The 20639-nt window shown below is 43.1% G+C and overlaps 1 protein-coding gene across 7 annotated transcripts in view; it reads left to right on the top strand.

Annotated features, from left to right (window-relative positions):
- Nucleotides 1-20639, top strand: part of SCML4 (Scm polycomb group protein like 4) — a 122111-nt gene that overhangs the window by 48721 nt on the left and 52751 nt on the right. For all 7 annotated transcript variants that reach the window (XR_004422678.1, XR_004422677.1, XM_033102761.1 and 4 more), the window contains 3 exons: nucleotides 10142-10271; nucleotides 12505-12705; nucleotides 16871-17065. Coding sequence is in view for 5 of the 7 variants with exons in the window: in XM_033102761.1 (XP_032958652.1) it covers nucleotides 10142-10271; nucleotides 12505-12705; nucleotides 16871-17065 (526 nt within the window). In the remaining 2 variants the exon portion in view is untranslated. The remainder of the gene's footprint in view (nucleotides 1-10141; nucleotides 10272-12504; nucleotides 12706-16870; nucleotides 17066-20639) is intronic.

The raw sequence follows: 20639 nt of genomic DNA, 5'->3' as shown, positions 1-20639 counted from the left end.
CTTCTTGGATAATTTCTTCTGACATATCTTTATCTCACTAATTCCCTCTTTATCTATGTTTAATATGCTGTTAAATCTGTCCATTTAGTTTTTAATTTCAGTTATCATATTTTCCATCTATAGAAGTTAAATTTAGTTCTCTTTCAAATTTGCTATGCTTTTTAAAATTAGTTTTCTGTTTTCCAGAGATATTTTATAGCTTGTCCTTTATACTTTTATCTGTAGTATCACAATTGTTTTTTATAATCTAAGTCTGATAATTGAAATTTCCTAAGTATTTGTGGGGATTTATTGCTTATTCTTGCTTTGGTTTCTTGTTTTTTGTGTGTGTGTTTGGGTATTTTGGACCATGTTATTCATTGACTTTGAAAAATTATTTTTGTAACTTCTTTGAAACTTTTCTTCAGATATGATTTGCGTTTACTTTTCCCGGTACCAGAGGGCACTGCCAGGTTGAGTAACTTTTTAAACTAAATTCACAGTCTGAAGTTCTCTTGATTACCCAAGTTCTTTGAATTTGGGCTGCAAATCTGTGTGAGGTCTGGCTTGTGGCAATATCTTTTCAGAGATTTTGCATACCCCCTCCCTCAGTGTTGCAGCAATTTTCCTTATAGTTAGGAATGGGTAGAGGTAAGGCAGAACGAGGTTACTGCTGGGTCACCCTTACCCTGAGGTTGTGGCCCTTTGGGTGAGCCCTGGGCACTGCAGAAATTCCCAAAGCCTTGATTTTACCGATATTTTGGTGTGATTATTCTTTATCTATTGTCAGCTCCTCTATACTTTTATTAATCTTACATTTGATCCACTGTTTGTAGTTGTTTTCAATAGATCTAAATAACCTAGTCTTCTATATTTCCAGAAACAGAACTCCAAAGACATTTAGGAGGCCATATTTCTTCTAGTCAACATTCAAAATATCGCTGGTTTTGCCTCAAATTCTTTAATGTTTTCAAAAGTAGTCTAATGTAAGGTACATGTACAGCATTATTTGTTGAAAAAGAACTTAGCAACCAACAACTCTGCCCCATTTAATGGCGTTGGAAGATGAAGTCCAGAGGTGCTGAGTGAGTTGTTCGGAGTGAGCCACGTGAGCTGGCAGCAGAACCAGGATTAGAACCCAGCCCTGTGTCTGAGTCCTGTGCACCGGGCAGTGTGTGGTTGGTGATTGGAATTATCAGTTCTCAGTGTCCATCTCCCAGATGAGGAAATGGAGATGCTTTCCTTCTCTTCATGTCCTCGCCCGGAAGTTCTGCATGGAACTTTTCCTGTCCTATCCTGAAGGCTGACTGCTTGAGTATTAGAGCAGGAATGTTTTGAAACTTAGAGGCAAGCCAGTATTACTGCTCTCCAAAGTTAAGAGAATCAGCCACAAGTAATATGCTAATGGTTTAAAACGAATGTACTAAAATATACTACCAAAACTAAGGTTATGTGCATAAATCTAGAAGTTACCCTCGATTTTGTGCTTTGTCTCACCTACCACGTGAATTCCAACTCCCAAATACACTCTGAATCCCACTGATTCTGCCCCCTCTCCTTCCACCCTAGATCACTCCCCAACGTCTCTCCCCTGGTCCGTGTGATAACCTTCTTGCTACTGTTCTTTCTCCACGTTGCCTCCCGCCATCCATTCTCTCGACAGTAGCCACACTTACCTTTATAAAACAAAACCTGAGTTGGTCTTTCTCTGCTTAAAATTGTCTAATTGTTTCCAACTCTTAGAATAAAATCCAAACTCCTTAATCTGACTGTATACATTTACAAGAGTTACAAAGTACCATAAACTGACTGGCTTAAAAGAACATCTCTAGAGGCTTGAAGTCTGAAGTCAAGGTGTCAGCAGGGCCATGCTTCCTCTGACGGCTCCAGGGGACGATCCTTCCTTGTCTCTTCCTAGCTTCTAGTGGATGCTGACAATCCTCAGTATTCCTTGGCTGTAGACACTTCACTCCAGTCTCTGCCTCCATTGTCATGTAGCTTTCTCCCTGTGTGTAATGATTATTTCCAAATTTTCCTCTTCTTATAAGCACACCAGTCATTGGCATTAGGATCCATTATAACCTGATTTTAACTTGAGTACATCTGCAATGACCCTATTTCCAAATCAAGTCACATTCACAGGTGCTGAGGGTTAGGACTTGAATGTGTCTTTTTTGGGGGGAATACAATTCAGTCTGCAACACTGACTTAGAAAGCCCTCACAATCGGACCCTGACCACCTGGGAAACCTCACCTTGCATCATTCTGTTTCTTGTACACAGTGCCATCCACCCAGCCTTCCTGGTTCCTTAAAGAAGCCCAGCTTCAGGAGGTTTACACTGGCACTCTGTCTGCCTGGAAAGTTCTTTCCCCCGGCACTGTAGGCTCCCTTTTGCCGTTCAGACCCTGATGTAAATGTCACCTCCTTATAGGACTACTCTGATCACATGGTCCCTTTTCATCACATCACCATATTTTATTATTCAGGGTAGTACTTATCACAACTTGACATTTTTGTTGTGTGTGTGTTATTTGTCTCCTCCGACTATGATATTAACTCACTGAGAACTGGGACCTTATCTTCCCCGTTCACAGCTGCACCCTCAGCACCTATAACAGTACCTGGCACACAGTAGGTGCTCAATATTATTTGTTGAATAAATGACTGCTTTTCATGGAATGAATTACGTTTTTTCTGTTTTAACTTAGCTTTAATGTTGTGACTTGGAAAGGGCAGCTCCTGCTGAAGCAATGCTGAGGGACCATTGCACGATGTATTGGGAGCATGTTTGTCAGAGGGCATCAGCTGTGAGGTGTGAGGAAGTGGGGGTGGGTTTGCAAAGATTTGTGAAGATGTAATCCCAAGTGGTAAGTGCAGAAAATGCAGATGCCTCCTAGAAAAGATGAATGATTTTCTCCTCCTGCCATGGCTTTTCCAACAAGAAACTTGGAACTCATTTGCATTTCTGAAATGTCAAGTAGCAATAATAATACTAACAGCAATCATGATAATATACATTTATTGAGTTCTCACTTTGCATCAACCCTATGTTTAATGTTTACAGTGAATTCTTGTCACCTCTCTGTGAGGAGGTATTATTATCCTTACCTTACAGATCAGGGAAAGCAGGCTCCAAAAGAAAGCCCACATAACAAGACTTAGGACAGGGTTAATTGAGCGCTGACCTGGACTTTAACCCAGATGGAAAAGCTAGGGTGCTATTGTACGTGTCCACCACCACCCCAGACTTACTTTTACATTTTGCTTTGTTGTTGGTTCATCCTCTGCTGATGTGCAGGCAGCCTCTGCACATCTTCTTACTCCCCCAACCACAATCTCTATCCTCTGATTACCAACCATTCGCTGTCAATCTCTCAAACACCGTTTAGTTACTACTTCCATTTCTGTCACACTTGCATATATCTAGAAAAATGTTTGAATTTTACATCACTGACTCCTTCTCCTTTCATGTCCCCTGTCTACACCTCTCAGTTTGCAAACAGATGCCCTTCCAACTCTTTCCAGTGACTCTCTAACAAATGTCTTAGAGAAGGTCTTCCCCTGAAAGACAGTTGGAGCAAGAAACTCTCCAGGCCTTTATTTTGGATCTGTAAACAAAAAAACAAGAGGCACTGATCCCAGATTCCCCGGCCCCCTTTGGTGGAGACTCCAGCTGGCAGGACCTGGCTCTTTACTCCTCTGCTTCTTCCCACCAATGCTAACCAGGCCAAGCACAGCCCCTCCAGCCACTGGCAACCACGCCGCGGAAAGGGAGTCACCAAACCTGTTTGATGGAGATTTTGAACTTCAGGTAAAGCTGCCAACTTTGCCAGCATCTGTACAGGGTTGTTGGCTTTGCAGGCCAAGGATTAGCTTCTTTATGTCAGAGCTAGGAATACTGGGCAGCGAATCTTCCAGTCTTATGCTTTTCTTCCCTCCTTCCTTTCCAGTTTACCCAGTTTCTTCGGCCAGATCCTGTTTTTAATAGTTTTAAAATAAACTATATTTTAGAATAATTTTAGATTTACAAAAGAGTTACAAAGATCGAACTAGAATTCTCATATACCCACGCCCAGTTTTCCCTATTGTTAACATATACACACTACTATGGTACATTTGTCACAACTAGCCACCCAATAATACATTATTATTAAGTAATGTGCATAGTTTGTTCAGATTCATTAGTTTTTTCCTTTTCCATTCCATGATCCATTCAGGATACCACGTTGCATTTACTCATTGTGTCTCTTTAGGCTCCTCTGGGCTGTGAAAGTTTCTCACACTTTCCTTGGTTTTGATGATGTTGGCAGTTTTGAAGAGTATTGGTCAAGTATTTTGTAAAATGTTCTGCAGTTTGGGTTTGGCTGATGTTTTTCTCATGATTAGACTGGAGTTTGGGGTTTTGGGGAAGAAGATCTCACAGGTAAGATGTCGTTCCTATTATGTAATATCAACAGTATATACTATTGCCAGGGCATTTCACTGTGGGTGGTGACCTTGATCACCTGGCTGAGGTGGTGTGTGACAAATTTCTCTACTGTAAAGTTACATTTCCCACCCCCATTTCCACACTGTCCTCTTTGGAAGGAAGTCACTACGTGCAGCTCACATTCAAAGAGTGGGGCGTTATGCTCCACAATGAGATTATTTGGAATTTTTATGCATAGGAGATTTTTCTATTCTGTCCCATGTATTTACTTAGTCAATCATTCATGTATGTTAGTGTGGAGTCATGGATATTTATTGTACATTGTAAATTATAGCCCATTACTACATTCTTTGTTTGTTGCTCGTCTTGCTCCAGATTTGGCCACTGGAAGCTCCTTCGGTTGATTCCTGTGTCCCTATGACCTACCGCCATCCTTGTGTGCTTGTGTTGTATTAGTTCAGTATTTTCTTACTTACTGGTACAACCAGATGCTCCAGGCTTATCTCACCTACTCTCTGCCCTAATCCTACACTCAGCCATTTCTCCAAAGAGACCTAGTTCTTGTTATGGAAGAACAGTATTAGAAAGCAAGATAGGAGCATTCCGTTTTATTTTGTCCATTTGAAAACAAGTAAACAATTTTTGTTTTTGAAAACCAAACAATGACAAAGCCACACATCTTGCCAGAGAGCAGCCGGGATAGGTCGGGGCATTATCCCCCACACACAGGGAGAGGCACTGACAGACTGGGCCCCACCTCATACCAAAGGATGTTCCTAGCAGTGGGCTCATATCTACTTTAGAATCTTCCTAAAATCATGGGTGACCACCTTTTCTAGGTTAGGTTATTTTTGATTAGTTATAATAAGCGGTGAGAGAGAAATTTTAGAGTGCCAAGTCAAAGGGTATTCCTACTGATTAGTTATTCTCTTATCTAGAGGGTATTTTTTAAAAGTCATATACCACCCATAGCTGCATGAGATTTTTTTCTTTGTTCAAATGTCCCAGCAGTTGTTTTAGAGGTCGGATGAATACAGACAGTTTTCCCTGCAACCAGCTGACTTATATCCAATACCTTTAATTGCTTCATCTGGGCAGAAAAGATGGCCAAAGGTAACAGCCAGTTTTAATTATATAGCTTCATTGGAGGTGAGTTCAATGGACAGAGCTCTCTGTAATAAATATGAAAATAGTGGGCAAGCATTAGATATTAGTGTCGGTATGAGGTTTACATGAATAGTAAACAGTGTCTGGTTATCTAAGACTTAACTGCCATCACCATCATCATCATCATCACCGTCATCTTTCTAGGGAAGGACTACAAGGATCTTGGTGTGATTTGCTTAAAGACTACAGAGGGAAAAAAACGACCACTTGCCAATCCTGTTTTTTCCCACCATCTCGTTCTCTGAAGGTAGCGGATTGGAGAGCTTTAAGCCCTTCAAGGAGGATTTAGCCAAGGCTTTCCCAGCGCCTCTGCCCACGGTCTTCAGGGCCTGTCACCACTGGCCACTCCATCACAAGCAGTGCAGAGCAGGACATCAGTCCTAGCAAGACTATCAGGGGAACTTTTGAAGCATGACCTGGGAGAACAGGCAGGGTAGCTGCAGCCCTTGTCACACCTGGCAGATGAGAAAACCACGCCAAAGTCATGGTGACTGGGTCACAGCAGGTTTCTGATTCACTCCTACCACTGAGGTTTCTTTTAAATTATTTTTATAATATTTAGCCGTGTATTGCTATTTGATGGGCCCTTTAATTTTTCAAATTCTAATCTCAGAATAAGATGAAATCTCTGTTGTTAATGATAGCTTCTGATTAATACAGGGTCTCTCGAAAGAACCTCCGGGCACCTGTAGAGCCCTGGGCGGCCACTGTGCTCACTTTTGATGGATCACATTTTAAATTCATTTCAATGAATTTAAATTCATTTCCATATGTCCCACTGTGCCCTCAATGCTGCTCAGCCTCCCTCCATTCCCCGACTTCTCCCAGGCTCCTAGTTCATTAACATACTCTCCTCTGCCCCCACACCCAGCTTCAGCATCACTGAGAAAGTAAAGGCCATTGGAAAAGACCTTCTGTAAGCTCTCGTCTCCACATCCACCTATCCCAGAGCCAGACCCTTATATTCTACCTTCCTTCTTATTGCAAAAGGTGAAAGGTCCATGTTCCTCTTTAAGGCCACCGCCTGCCTGGTCCCACAATTTATTCACTAAATCTCATGCCCTCTCACCTACTCAAAGGCCTGATGCCAGCAGCGGTCCACATTCTCCACTGAATCACCAATTTTCCTCTATCTACTGGATTATTTCCATCAGCATCCAAACATATTTCTCCCATCTCAAAAATAAAAACAAAACAAAAAAAAATCTAAACATTTCGATAAAAAACACACGGCCTAAGATGTAGCATCATAACCATGGCTATGCGTATAGTTGAGCAGCGTTAAGTGTATCCATCTTCTTCTGCATCCGATCTCCAGAACTGCTTCACCCTGCAAAACTGACTCTAAAGCCATTAAACAACGCTTCATTCCCCCTTCCCTCCAGCCCCTGGCAACCACCATTCTATTTTCCGTTTCAATGAATTTGACTACTCTAGGTGTCCTATTAGTGAAATCATAGAGTATTTGTCGTCTTGTGACTGGCTTATTTTACGTAGCATAATGTGCTTAAGTTTCATCCATGTGGTAGCACGTGACAGGAATTTTATTCCTTTTTAAAGCTGAATGATATTTCCTTGTATGTATACCACAGTTTGTTTGTCCATTCATCTGTCAATGGATCTTTGCAGTTGCTTCCACAATGACTGTTGTGAATAATGGTGCTATGAGTATGAATATACAATTATCTCTTGGAGATCCCACTTCCAATTCTTTTGGCTGTAGACCCAGAAGTGAAATTGCTCAGTAATTCTAATTGAAAATTTTTGAGGAACTGCCATACTGCACTATTTTACATTCCCACCAACAGTGCACAAGTGTTCCAATTTCTCCAAATCCTCACTAACCCTTGCTATTTTTATTTTTGAGAGTAGCCATCCTATTGGGTGTAGTATGGGTGGGATCTCATTGTGGGGCAAAAATCTTTTAATCCTACCTTTCCCTCTTCTTATGGCTGATTCTCTGTGCTCCTTTAAGACAAGACTCCTTGAAAGACTTGACTTTACTTCCTGGTCCCAATGTCTCTCTTCCCATTATTTCTCGAGTTTATTCCAATCAGGTTCTCATCCCACCCACGGCACCACAACCTCTCTTGTTGAAAAGTCGCTACATGTAATGGCCATTTCTAGTCTTCCTTGACTGACATGGAAGGCACTTGACATGGTTAATCATTCTCTCCTCCAAGAAACACTTTTTTTTATTTGGCTCCCACAGTGCCACACTTTCCCAGTTGTCTTTCTACCCCACTGGATGCCTTTCCTGGTTTCTTTTTCTGGTTCCTCCTCATCTCTCCAACCTTTTTATGTTGAAGTCTTGCAGAGCTCAATGCTTAGATCCTTCTCCATCTACACTCAATTCTCTGATGACCTCATCCATTATCATGGCGTTAAATATCAACCCTGTATTGATGATTCTCAAATTAAATCTCCATTTACTCTTTCCACCAGATCTCCACACTCTAGTAGATGCACCTGCCTACTTAAATCTCTACTTAGATCTAGGCATCTTGAACTTGACCTGTACAAAACTAATCCCTGGTCTCCCCTAGTCCTCTCCACTCTCATCCTCCTCCCCACTTCCTCCCAAAAAGAACCCTCAGTTCACCTACAGCCTTCCTGGCGCAAACCCTTGGAATCATTTTTGACTTCTTTCTCTCCCTCTCACACACCATGTCCAGTGTGTCCGTAAGCCTTGCTGGTTTCACCTTCAAAATCTATCCAAAACCTGTCCACTTCTCATCACTTCCACTGCTATCACCCTGATCCAACTGATCATCATCTCTTGTCTACTCTAGATTACTGGTTCTCCAACCTTTGCCCCTTTTATCTCTTCTCAACACAGCAGTTAGAAAGATTGTTAACATGTCAGTTTAGATCCTGTTCACAAGAGCTCAGAGAACTTAAGTGTCCTATAAAGCCCTGCTGGCTTTATCTACCTCTCCCATCTCACTCTGGCCTCCCTGCAGAACACAAACACTCCAGGCAAGCTCCTGCCTCAGGACCTTTGCACTTGATATTCTCATTAACTGGGGTATTCTTCCCATAGGCACTGGTATGATATTCTCCCTCACCTCCTTCAAATCTTTGTGTAATGTCACCCAAGAAGGGCCTTAATCACCCTATTTTAAAATGTCAATGTACTTCTTATGCCCCTTCAATCTTTATTTTCACCCTCAGCTCTTATCACCCTCTAACATGCTATATCACTGACTTATTTATTTTGTTTATTGTCTGTCTCTCCAATGACATAGGATGTCACTTACACAAGGCAAAGATTTTTGTCTGCTTTTTTTTCCTTATCATATCCCCAGCAGCCAAAAGGGAGTCTGGCTTAAAATAGGGTCTCCATATATATTTGTTGAATGAATAAATGAATCAATGTACAATGGTTACATAACTAGCAGTAGGAATACTATTTCTCCATAACTATTATTATTATTCTATCCTAAAAATCCGGGAGGCAAGTTAAGATGTGAATGGGAACTCCATCTATCTTAACAATAAAACGTATACCCTTGCTACTCAAAGTGTGGCCCATGGACAAACAGCATCAGTACTACCTGGGAGCTTGTTAGAAACACAGAACCTCCAGGTCCCACCCCAGAAATCCTGAAGCAGAATCTGCATTTTTAATGAGACTCCAGGTGATTAATTGCAACTTTAAGTTGAAAAGCACTAGTGTTGAGCAATAGTCCTCTGTGCATTGGAATCATCTGAGTATCTTTAAAAACTCTTGATACCTGGGCCCCACTTCCAGGGATTGACTTAATTGATCTGGAGTGGGGTCCATGGATAGGTCAGTAGTAAAGAGGTGAAGTGACTGACTTACTATTTTCGGGTGGAGAGCTAAGATCAGAAACTCGTCTGTCAAACCTTGGTTTTGGAGAACGACTTGTGGGTGTTGACCTCATCAGTCAGCATCTCCTCCTTAATCCATGACAGCAAATTTCAGCTCCTCATTTGTGGCTTCAAATGAGACCTTCCAGGTGGCTGCTTCTTACCAGTTGAGAATGCACTCCTGTCCTGTCCACACTCAGGCTACCTTCCAGTCTCTACTGCAGGAAACAAACACAGAGCAGTATGTCAGTCCTTGGGAGAAACAGCTCCTGCTCTCTTTTCCAGCAGGATGCAGATGTGAGCAGAAAGCTCAGCAGAGAGTGACGAGAGCTTCAGGTTCAGCCTCTGGGTGGCTGTTGGGAAAGCCCTGTCCATAGGATTCTAGGGAGCACAGGGGCTCAGGCTGGGAACTGCCCCCCATTCTGCATCCTGCGCTTAGAGACTTCAACTATTCACACTTCTATGTGCTCTCACACCCATTGGCTGACACAGTCATTTTCTGGGTGGCTGCCCTGTAAGGATGGGGCAAAGAGCTGACCTCTGTGTGTGACCCTAAAACATAAATCTTGAACATGGACTTGAATCTGAAGTTCAGCTACCACAGCTGCACAGTAGAAAGATGTGGAAGCATGACAGAGTTGCCATGGTTAGCTGCCATCCAGGAAAGATTCTGAGAAGGTGTAGAGAGCATGGCCAGATTTGTCATTGACCAAATGGGCTCTCTCTTCCAGCTCAAGTCTCGGGTTCTCATGACTCCTTTAGCCCTCTCACCTCCGCGGAGTACACCGGAGCCTGACCTCAGTTCCATCCCTCTGGACGCAGCCACCATACCCAGCTTGGCAGCCCCACAGGCTCTCACAGGTAGGTCAGGCAAATGAACTCCAAGACTGTGATGGTCTGCCCATCATCTAACAGTTACTTTGTGAATTAGAAAGCTGCCACCAAGATAGCTCAAAAGAAGGATTTAGTATGTTAGCCAGATAGTAGATAGGATGACCAGATTCTCTGAGAACATGAGTTTAAGTGTCTCACAGTTTGGATTATTTGAAACTTGGTTTTCAATGCATCTTGAGTTCAGCTGGTTGTCTTGGGGTGGGACTAGAAAGAGCAGTTGATGGTCCAGGTTTTTCTTTTTAGAGTGCGGTTTACTTAGCATCAGTAGTGAGCCTGATCACCTTGAAGAGTTTCCATCCCTGTGTTTGTACTTCCAGATCTCCTAAGGAGCCTAATCTCCCTTAATCCCACCCGGCACACTCCTATCCAATCAGGTCGTGCCTAGGCCAGTCTGTGTCACGGGGCACCCACCAACCAACAGGTCCTTTGTAAGAGACACAGCAGTCAGATGGCTTCTCTCTCTCTCTCTCTCTCTCTCTCTCTCTCTCTCTGTTTCTCTACACACACACACACACACACACACACACACACACACACACACAGTTCCCCCTCACCACAACTCCACTCCCACTCTGGTCCCACTTAAATCCCTTCATTCTCCTCCCACTGCTCTTAGGTAAAGACCAAACTTGTTAATATGACCACCAAGGCTCCGCAGGCTTTGTCCCTTTGTGATTCAGCCCTTTGCTCTCCTCAGTCTCTAGGACCCGCCATATGATCTTAGCGTATTCTCTTCCCTCTATCTAGCATGACCTTCCCTCTGGTCACCCTATTCCTCCCTTGTATCCCAGCTCAGGCATACCTCCCTCCAGAAATCCTTCACTGGCTTCCTGCCAGGGTCCCCAGATGGGCTCTCCTAGTGCCTCCCCATGTTTCTCACTGCCACAGGCCCACATCAGTTCCTGTGACTCTCTGAGTAGGTCAGCCTCCCCCCGGGGCCCTAAGCTCTGTGAAGCTCTGAAAATGGTTTGGTTCACCATTTTCTCTGTAAGGCCTTACACAGCGTCTGGTATGAAAGGCTCTTTTTCATTATATTTCTTTAATCATCTGGGATGAGTAGAAAAAGAAGGCAGCCTGGCGGAGTGAGAAGAGCACAGGCCTTGACATCAGAAAGACTTGAGTCCAAATCCCCACCACACCACTAATTACAAACTGTATGAGCATCCATCTCACCACTGGAAACTTCAGTTTCTTCATTAGTGAAGTAATAATGCCTTATTCCCAGGCTTGTCTTAAGAATTAAATAAGATAAAATATCCAAAGAGCCTGGACCATAATAGGTGGTCAATAAAAACAAATGTCCTTCACCTTTGGTATTACCACTCTATACTTCCAAAGTCCTCCTGGGCTCCTCTTTAAGTCCCTCTTCAACACTCCTTTGCATTACTGGTCTGCAAGGCAAGATGCTCACACTCTGGGGTCGGGGGGTGGGGCGGGAAACCCAAGAGGAGAGTCATTAGTGTACAGGAGAAAACATGGTACCTACTATTAACATTTGTTTGTATCTCATCCTTTAACATTTCGATTTCTTGGTCATGTTTTTAAGTGTACACAATACATTAATACAAAAATGTGTATAACGTATACATAAATAAACACATTTTTGGGCACGTGCTCAAAATTTTTTCTGATGGCGTATGTTACTTTAAAAGTGTGGAAACCATTGATGGGGCTCACAGAAACGGGCGGCTGACTGTTTATTTTCTCTGAAATTGTAAAATAGCATGCTCTTTAGAAGTTGAATACATAGTTTTTCGAGCAATCAACATCATCTTGATTTTTTTTTTTATTATTCATCAAAAGTTAACAAAAAACGTGGCAAACGTTATGTGTAGCTTGATAGCATCCTTGGAGGAGGAGGGAATATTTTGTATGTGTACGTGCCCAGCATGGAAATGTGTTTATAGACGTGGTCCACATGGGCCTCCGTAACTGTCTACAATTCAGATAGGAGTACATCAGATTTCACCCACCTGCCCATCTGTCCCCAACCAAGAGGCCCTCTTGAGAGCAAGCCCCGGCCGTTGGGATGATTGGCAACCTTGCCTCTTTTAATAGGAAGTGGGAAGAATCAGTCCCACTTTGGCCCTTTTTCAGCTCTCCCAAGGCCAGGGCCAAGGGGGTATGGCTGAGGCATGGCTGAGCCCCCTGGCCCAGTGTGCATCGATGCTGAGGGCTTTGTGGGTCTCTGTTTCCACAGTCTGCCTCTACATCAACAAGCAAGCTGACGCAGGGCCCTACCTGGAGAGGAGGAAAGTGCAGCAGCTCCCTGAGCACTTCGGGCCCGAACGGCCGTCGGCGGTCCTGCAGCAGGCAGTGCAAGCGTGCATCGACTGTGCCCACCAGCAGAAGCTGGTCTTCTCTCTGGTCAAGCAGGGCTACGGTGGCGAGATGGTGTCAGGTAAGGCTCCGGTACGGGTTGTAGGAGGAAGGCCGTGGGAGTCTCTGAAGAGGAAAGCAGCCATTCTTAGGCTTGGGGGACAGTGGTGTGGCCAGGGTCTATCAGCCACCTGTGGGGCGCCAGGGCTCTTCATGAGCCTGTGGGCTGAAGGCTCTCTCAGGGCTCAAGGAGAAGATGCTTCCAGACCTGGACAAGAAGACTGGATATCTGAAACCTCACCCTTGACTCTTTTCTTTCTACTACCCCCGACTTCCACCCCTTAAGTAAATCCTATTGCTCTCACTTCAAAATATATCCAGAATCCAGCCACCTTTCACTACCCATAGCAACCACTCTAGTTCTTTAAGAATACAAGTCAGATCATGCCCCTTTTCTGCCCTAAACCCTCAGTGGCTCCCATGTCACTCTGAGAAAAAGCCTTAGAAGGGCCTAGAGTCTCTTGTGTGACCCGGCCCTGACCACATCTTTGATCTCTTGGTCACTTCTCTAGAGTCCCCCACTCTGCTCTGGCCATGGCGGCCAACTTGCTGTACTCCCTCTGCCCTCCAGCCATGCTTCTTCCCCAGGGTCTGTGCACCTGCTGTTCTCTCTTTCCGGAATGCTTTTCTGCAGCTGTCTCTGTGACTTGCTCCTGGATTTCCTTTAGGCTTCTCCTCAAAGGCCCTTTCCTGACCACCTTGTTTAAAATACCCGCCCTTAAGCCCTGGAGCATCAGGCCTTTGTAAGGTGTCTTGACTCCAAGGGGAGAGCCCGGTATCTTCTCTGGCCCAGCCTTGTGAACTTGGCCTTCATATCACCAAGGAAAGGGGGCCGTGCAGGTGACGCTGCTGGCTGGTTAAGAAAGGGTCAGGGGAGAGAGGTCTGTAATGTGGCTGCTTCCTGAAGAACCCAAGTAGGGGCATTTTATTTAACTTCAGATCCCCGGGGCCTGGGGCTGGGAAGTGTGTCCAACATAGCTTCCCCAGCTCTGATTGATTCCGCGCTCCTCTGGAGTTCCCTCTGAGCAGGAAGCTGGGTCTAACTTGCTGGTAATTGATTAAAATAGAACTTGGCAAGGTCTGGTGCATGTGTCTGACCCAGGATGACTTTTAAGAGACTTTAGCAGACACGAACAGAGACAGAAGGAAGAAGAACTGCACCAAGAGAGGCCAAAAGGAGACTCCTGCTGTCAGGCCCTCCAAGAGCCCCTGGGCTGTTCTTCTCCTGGTTTCTGTCTGAGAGCCAGGTTCTCCATCCTTGGCTGCAGTCTAAGATCAAAGACCTTGTCCTTTTCCTTGCTAACCAGCAGGCCTCAAGATATAGACCTTGTGCTAAAAGGAAGCTTCACCCTCTTGAGTGAATCCCATCTGACTGACTCTTTATGGTCTCCGCCCCCAAAGCAGGGACAGCTGACCCCATTTTCCCTACTTTCCTGCTCTGCCTTTTTGTGGCCTCAGGGCCCTTAGCGCTGGGGAGGAGTTCCTGCAGTACCTCGCACCAACGCGAGTGTGGGCAGAGCCTCGCCAAGTGTCCCTTGGCTGAAGGATTCCCATGAAGGCCAGAGCTGAGCACTTGGTCTTATGTCCCTGAGAATGCAGTAGCGCTGAGGGGACTCCTCATGTCACCACACTGAGGTCACAAAGTGGCAAGATGGTCTTTCATGTCACTAATAGTGATGGGAACTCAGCAATGATAAGTGACAGTCCCAAGGAGGGTTAGGGAAGGACTCAGGAGAAAGAGCTAGACTCTCCCACTCTCCATCTAGAAGCTGATCCTTGCGGCACTGCTTTCCACATATGCCCATACACAGAGAATGGGAACATTGGTGCTGGCACCATAGGATAAAGGAACCAACTGCCATGGCTGGGCCGTGGGCCACCCCAAGGGTTGAGAAGAGCGTATCACAACCCATCCCCCACACACTTGCTGGGATGCTCCGCCTTAGCCACCCTCTCCCACAGGGGTAGACTTTACAATCTCACAAATTCCAGGTCCTCCTCCAGCAGATAGAATTTTCCCACTTGTGTGATCTCCCAGGCACCTCCAGGAATGTATATACACATTGACTTATGCAACAGGCCTGATACCCCAGACCCTCCTGCTATGGGTTCAAGTTCCAACACACCCAGTTTTTTAAAGTAGTGGAGGCAAGCAGAAGTACCCATGCTAAGAGGGAATGTCTATAGCATCTGAATGGCCAAGATAACTCCCTTGGTGAGAGCATCTTGGGAGCTCTTTGGCTGGTTTTATCAATCAGTGTCACCTGGAGTATGAAAATGACAGGCAAATCTACTTAGAGGCCACATGAGCTGGAAAAACCACTCAAGGCCCTCTCCACAGTTTACTCATCTATCACGTAAGGTAAAAACCTTTTGCCCACTGTCCTCATAGGACAGTCAGGAAGTCTAAATGAGGTGATGGATAGGAAAGCACTTATCACACTATAAAGAGCTACACAAAAGAAATGGATTTTTTTTTGATCAATTATTCAAATGGGTTTTTTTAATTTGTTTATCTGGGTTTTTTGTTTGTTTGTTTGTTTTTAGTTCTGAAATCAAAACTAGCTCTCTTTGCCTCTGCTCTTGCTGTCTTCCTGCCTTTGGGAGATACAATGTGAAAAACCAGGCTGCCCTCCAGGTGCTGACACCGAGTGTCGGAGGCCTAAGAGGGAGCAGAATGTCTTGTTTGGGATCTCCTTGTGTGTTCTTCATGCTGGGGTTGGTGTGCAAGCTTCTTGGGGTGAGAGAGGGCTGTGAGGGGAATTACAGAAAGGAACATGCTCTGGGCTGGGAGAAACTGGTGTTTCTTCCAAATTCTGAAACCTTATAGAAATCGAGTTTGATCTAGCCTCACTCTGGAGATATTATTGTTCTTTTTTATAAAGACTCCTTCCCCAGAAGGCTAGAATGAATCCTGAACTCTTTGATGGTAGTTAAGTGTTGGAGACCTCAGTACAAACTCAGGTTGTTTTGAATCTATCTATCTATCTCTATCTATCTATCTATCTATCTATCTATCTATCTATCTATCTATCTATCTATCTATCATCTATTTATATCTATCTACCTTAGATATATCTAGATAGAGAAATGATTATAATAGGAGAGTTTATATATACATACACTTCTTAGCAGCTCTCCCCAGAACTGCTGACACCCCAGTAGCAATGAGCACATCCAGAGCTCAAATCTTGGTTTCTAAATATCGCTCTTCAATAAAAGGAACCAGGGCTCCTGGAGAAATGGCTGATATTAGGGCTGGGACAGGGAAAACACAAGGTGAACCTGGACCATATTAAAGTGTCAGTAACCAAAGAATTACTAAAAAAAATAATGAAATAAAATAATAAATGGGGGCATGTCATAGGGACATAGGAGTCAACCTGAAATCTCTCAAAGATAAAAGCTGGCACAATTTGAGCAGCAAAATAAATACTATACTATTGGATAACCCACAGTACATAATAAATGTACCAAGTCTGTATTGCTATTAAGAAACAATCTAATAAACAAACAAACAAACAAATAAATAAATAAATGGAGGAGAAGGGACAATTCTTCCCTACAGAAGAATTCCAAATACTATAGAGGCTCTCTCCTCTCCAGGAGGTAGAGCTGCCTCCTTCCATTATTCTTGAGTGTGGACAGGATCTTGTGACTTATTTCCAAGGAACTAAGAAAATGGAGAGTGTAGTGGAGAAGTGTGGCAAACGCCATGTTGGCCAAGGGATGAATGTTAACACCCCCGTGATGTCATGTGGATATCATGTATCCCTGACCTGATACGATGAGGAGGACACTTCACCTCTGTGGTCTTCCTTTCCCCCAAAACCCATCACTCCAGTCAAATCGTAAGAAAAACATCAGACAAACCCAAATTGAGGGACATTTTACAAAATACCTGACCATTACTCTTCAAAACTATCAAGGTCATGAAAAATAAGGAAAGACTGAGAAACAGTCACAAACCAGAGGCACTAAGAAGATGACAACTACACCCAATGTGGTCTCCTAGTTGAGAGCCTGGAACACAAACAGGACATTCGTGGAAAACCAGGTGAAATCTAAATAAAGCCTTGTCAAAAACCAAACAAAACTACACACACAAAAAGCTCTTCCCCAGGGCTGATGGACTTGTGGCTTTGTCCAGCGCCCTGTTCTGATCTGCTGTCTCTGTGGTTTTCCAGTCTCAGCATCCTTTGATGGGAAACAGCACCTGCGGAGTCTCCCTGTAGTTAACAGCGTGGGGTATGTCCTCCGCTTCCTCGCCAAGCTGTGCCGAAGCCTCCTGTGTGATGACCTCTTCAGCCACCAGCCCTTCCCCAGGGGCTCCAGTACCTCCGAAGAAGCCCAGGAGAGCCAGGAAGGCAGGATGGAGTCAGGTAGGCTTTGTCCATTTGTCCTCCCCGGGCCTGCTGGTGGTCCCAAGTGTCTCTGCCCTCCCAGGGTAGGTGAAGCTGCTGCTGAGGAAGCTGCTGCAGGTCTTCAGAGCTCTCCTGCTGGAGGCCCATGCTGCCTCTCTGAGAGCCCTGGGAGCAGTCAGGACTGGCCCGGGACCAAGGATATCTAGACAGTTTTCCCCAGGCTGCAGTGGGAAGAGATCGTTCCATTATAGCTTTTAGGCCCATGTTGTTAGAATTTAGACAATGAGACCACATTGTGTATGAGTGATTGTTCTTCACTCTCCTCTAATTAAGACTCTTGGACATTTACTCATCACTGTTGAGTGGTTGAGAGACTACAAAACTAAGGGACTAAGAAATCCTGAAAAAGCTAGGGCTAAAGAACTGATTCCTTTGGTTCTTGCTGTGGGTCTCAGATGCCTACCCATGTCAATAAAAGGTGTACCAGAGTGTCTATCATTATAGAAATTTGACCAGGCCATAAATCAAATATGTCTTCCAGTGAGAGTTAGTGTTTCTTTCTTATCACAAGATGGAGAGTAACCCAGGGGCTGAGTGCTTTTTGTCCCACCAGCCCCAAAATAACTTAGCATGGGAAAGTGGTCAGTGGGAAGGGCTAAGGGCAGCAAGTTCACACGGGCAAATGTGTTGTGACATTGTCTGCCCTCGCGGCTAGATGCTGACAGGAGGTGCTCCTTCCCCACTTAGCATCCCTGAGTTATGGACTTGCAAACAGTTAACCATGACTCCATGTGTGGGTTCCAGGCTCCCAAGGATGAACAGAAATGTTGCCTTTTTTCTTTCTTTGGAAGTAGTTTTGATATATATAAAGAACACATGCATAAATAGTAAAGTTGGAATCTATGTCATTCTGCAAACTTTTGCTGAACCCAACCAATTCTGTTCCAAGCACCATGTGAGACCTTGTCTTGGGATAAGACAAATGCATGAGCTTAGGAAAGTTATTGTGGTATTGAGCAAGCATTACAAATAATGAAAAACTGAGGCATGTGCTCAAGACAGCCTCAGAACATTTAAAAAAACGATACATATAGTAAGAGTGGCTATATGTTTAGCCTAGGAGGACAACAGGGAAGGATAAACTTAGATTCTTTTTCTTTTTTTTTTTGCACACTTTTTTTTGTTGTTTTTAAAAATTTAATCTTCAATTACAGTTAACACAATATTATATTAGTTTCAGGTGTACAACATAGTGATTAGACATTTATATAACTTACAAAGTGATCACCCCAATAAGTCTAGTACCCATCTGATACCATATATAGTTATTACAATGTTATTGACTATATTTCCCTATGCTGTATTTCACATCCCATGACTATTTTTTATAGAAATTTGTACTTCTTAATCCCTTTCATTTTTTTCATCCATGTTTTCAACCTCCCTCACATCTGGTGACCGTCAATTTGTTCTTTGCATCTATGTTTGTTTCTGTTTTGTTTATTCATTAGTTTTTTCAGATTTCACATATAAGAGAAATCATATGGTATTTCTCTTTCTCTGTCTGACTTATTTCACTTAGCATAATACCCTCTAGGTTCATCCATGTTGTCACAAATGGCAAAATTTCATCCTTTTTTTTAAATGGCTGATTAATGATCCATTGTACATATGTTCCACAACTTCTGTTTCCGTTTGTCTATTGATGGACACATAGGATGCTTCCATATCTTGGCTATTGTAAATAATGCTGCAATAAACATAGAAGTGCATATATCTTTTTGAATTAGTGTTTTGAATTTCTTCAGATAAATACCCAGAAGTGGAATTATTGGGTCATATGGTCATTCTATTTTTAATATTTTGAGGAACCTCCACACTGTTTTCTATAGTGGCTGTACCACTTTGTAATCCCACCAATAGTGCATGAGGGTTACCTTTTCTCCACATTCTCACCAACACTTGTTATTTGTTGCTTTGTTGATAATAGTCATTCTGACTGGTGTGAGGTGTTATCTTGTGGTTTTAATTTGCATTTCCCTGATGTTTAGTGATGTTGAGTTTTCATATGTCTATTGGCCATCTGTATGTCTTCTTCAGGGAAATGTCTATTCAGGTCCTCTGCCCATTTTTTAATAAGATTGTTTGTTTGTTTGTTTTTCATAGTAAGTTGTATGAGTTCCTTCTGTATTTTGGATAATAACCCTTTATTAGATGTATCATTGGCAAATATCTTCTCCCATTCAGTAGGATGTTTTTTCATTTTTTTGATGGTTTCCTTTACTATGCAAAACCTTTCTAGTTTGATGTAGTCCTATTTGTTTATTTTTAATTTTGATTCCCTTGCCTGAGGAGACACATCCAAAAAAATATTGCTAAGAGTAGTGTGAAAGAGTTTACTGCCTATGTTTTTTTTATTTTAGGAGTTTTATGGTTTTAGTTCAGACTTAAGTCTTTAACTCATTTTGAGTTTATTTCTGTATATGGTGTAAGAAAATGGTCTAGTTTCATTTTTTTTTGCATGTATCTGTTCAGTTTTCCATACACCGTTTATTAAATCGATTGTCTTTACCCCATTGTATGTTCTTGCCTCCTTTGTCATAGATTAATTGACCATATAGGCATGGGTTTATCTCTGGGCTCACATGGGATCTGTGTGTCTACTTTTATGCCAGTATCATGTTGTTCTGATTTCTATGGCTTTGTAGTATAGTTTGATATCAGGTAGTGTGATACCTCCAACTTTGTTCTTCTTTCTCAATATTGCTTTGGCTATTCGGGATCAACAGATTCCTTTCACAGATTTTCTCAGATACTGTCAAGAACCTTGTGTACAATTTTACTTTAGTCTCTCTGAAACCTGGGAAACAGGAAGAAATTTAGCCTTTACAAAGAAGAGTACCTAATTAAATATGGCCTATACGAGCAGCTGTTGGCCTATATGAGAAGCATATATACTTCTATGTTTTTCTTGATATCTCTATATGTATGAAGGGAAAAGTCTTCTCCTCTCTCTGGGCCTCCGTTTTCTAAATGAGGGGTTGGAGTTGGTCCTATATAATGTTCTTTCTGGTTCTGACAGTATGAATCTGGCCTCTCCTGTAAAACTTAGTTGACTCAGAAATGTATTCTAAAACTAATGTACCTTCTAGTGAATCTTGCTTTGAGAGTAGCAGAATTGTCTGATTTCACTTCTCAAACTCTTGAATCGTTGTTACACTGAACAACCAATGCCCACGGGTGTAATCATAAAGCCACATCATCCGTGTCTCCCATTCTTCTTCAAATGTATCCTGTAGGACCACTTCTTCCCTCTCCATGGATGAAATTTAGGACAGATATTGTGATTTTTCTGGCTCCTTTCAGGTAACAACACATTCTTTAGTCAGTAATTAATATGTCCAGGTCAGTGTGATAATCAAACTTTAAATTTCACTCAAAGATGTAATTATTCCCCATTCCCAGCTCAGGCCTGCTTTGGCCAGTTGCCTGCAGCAGTAAAGGAGGGTATGGTTGGCTTTTGTCCATCCCTCACCCAACCTTGTGTTTTTGCCTCCTCTCATATCTAGTTAATAATCATTTTGAATTCTTC

This window comes from Rhinolophus ferrumequinum, chromosome 3, assembly GCF_004115265.2.
Source record: "Rhinolophus ferrumequinum isolate MPI-CBG mRhiFer1 chromosome 3, mRhiFer1_v1.p, whole genome shotgun sequence".
NCBI classification, from domain to species: Eukaryota; Metazoa; Chordata; class Mammalia; order Chiroptera; family Rhinolophidae; genus Rhinolophus; species Rhinolophus ferrumequinum.
This window is presented reverse-complemented; position numbering and strand designations above follow the sequence as displayed.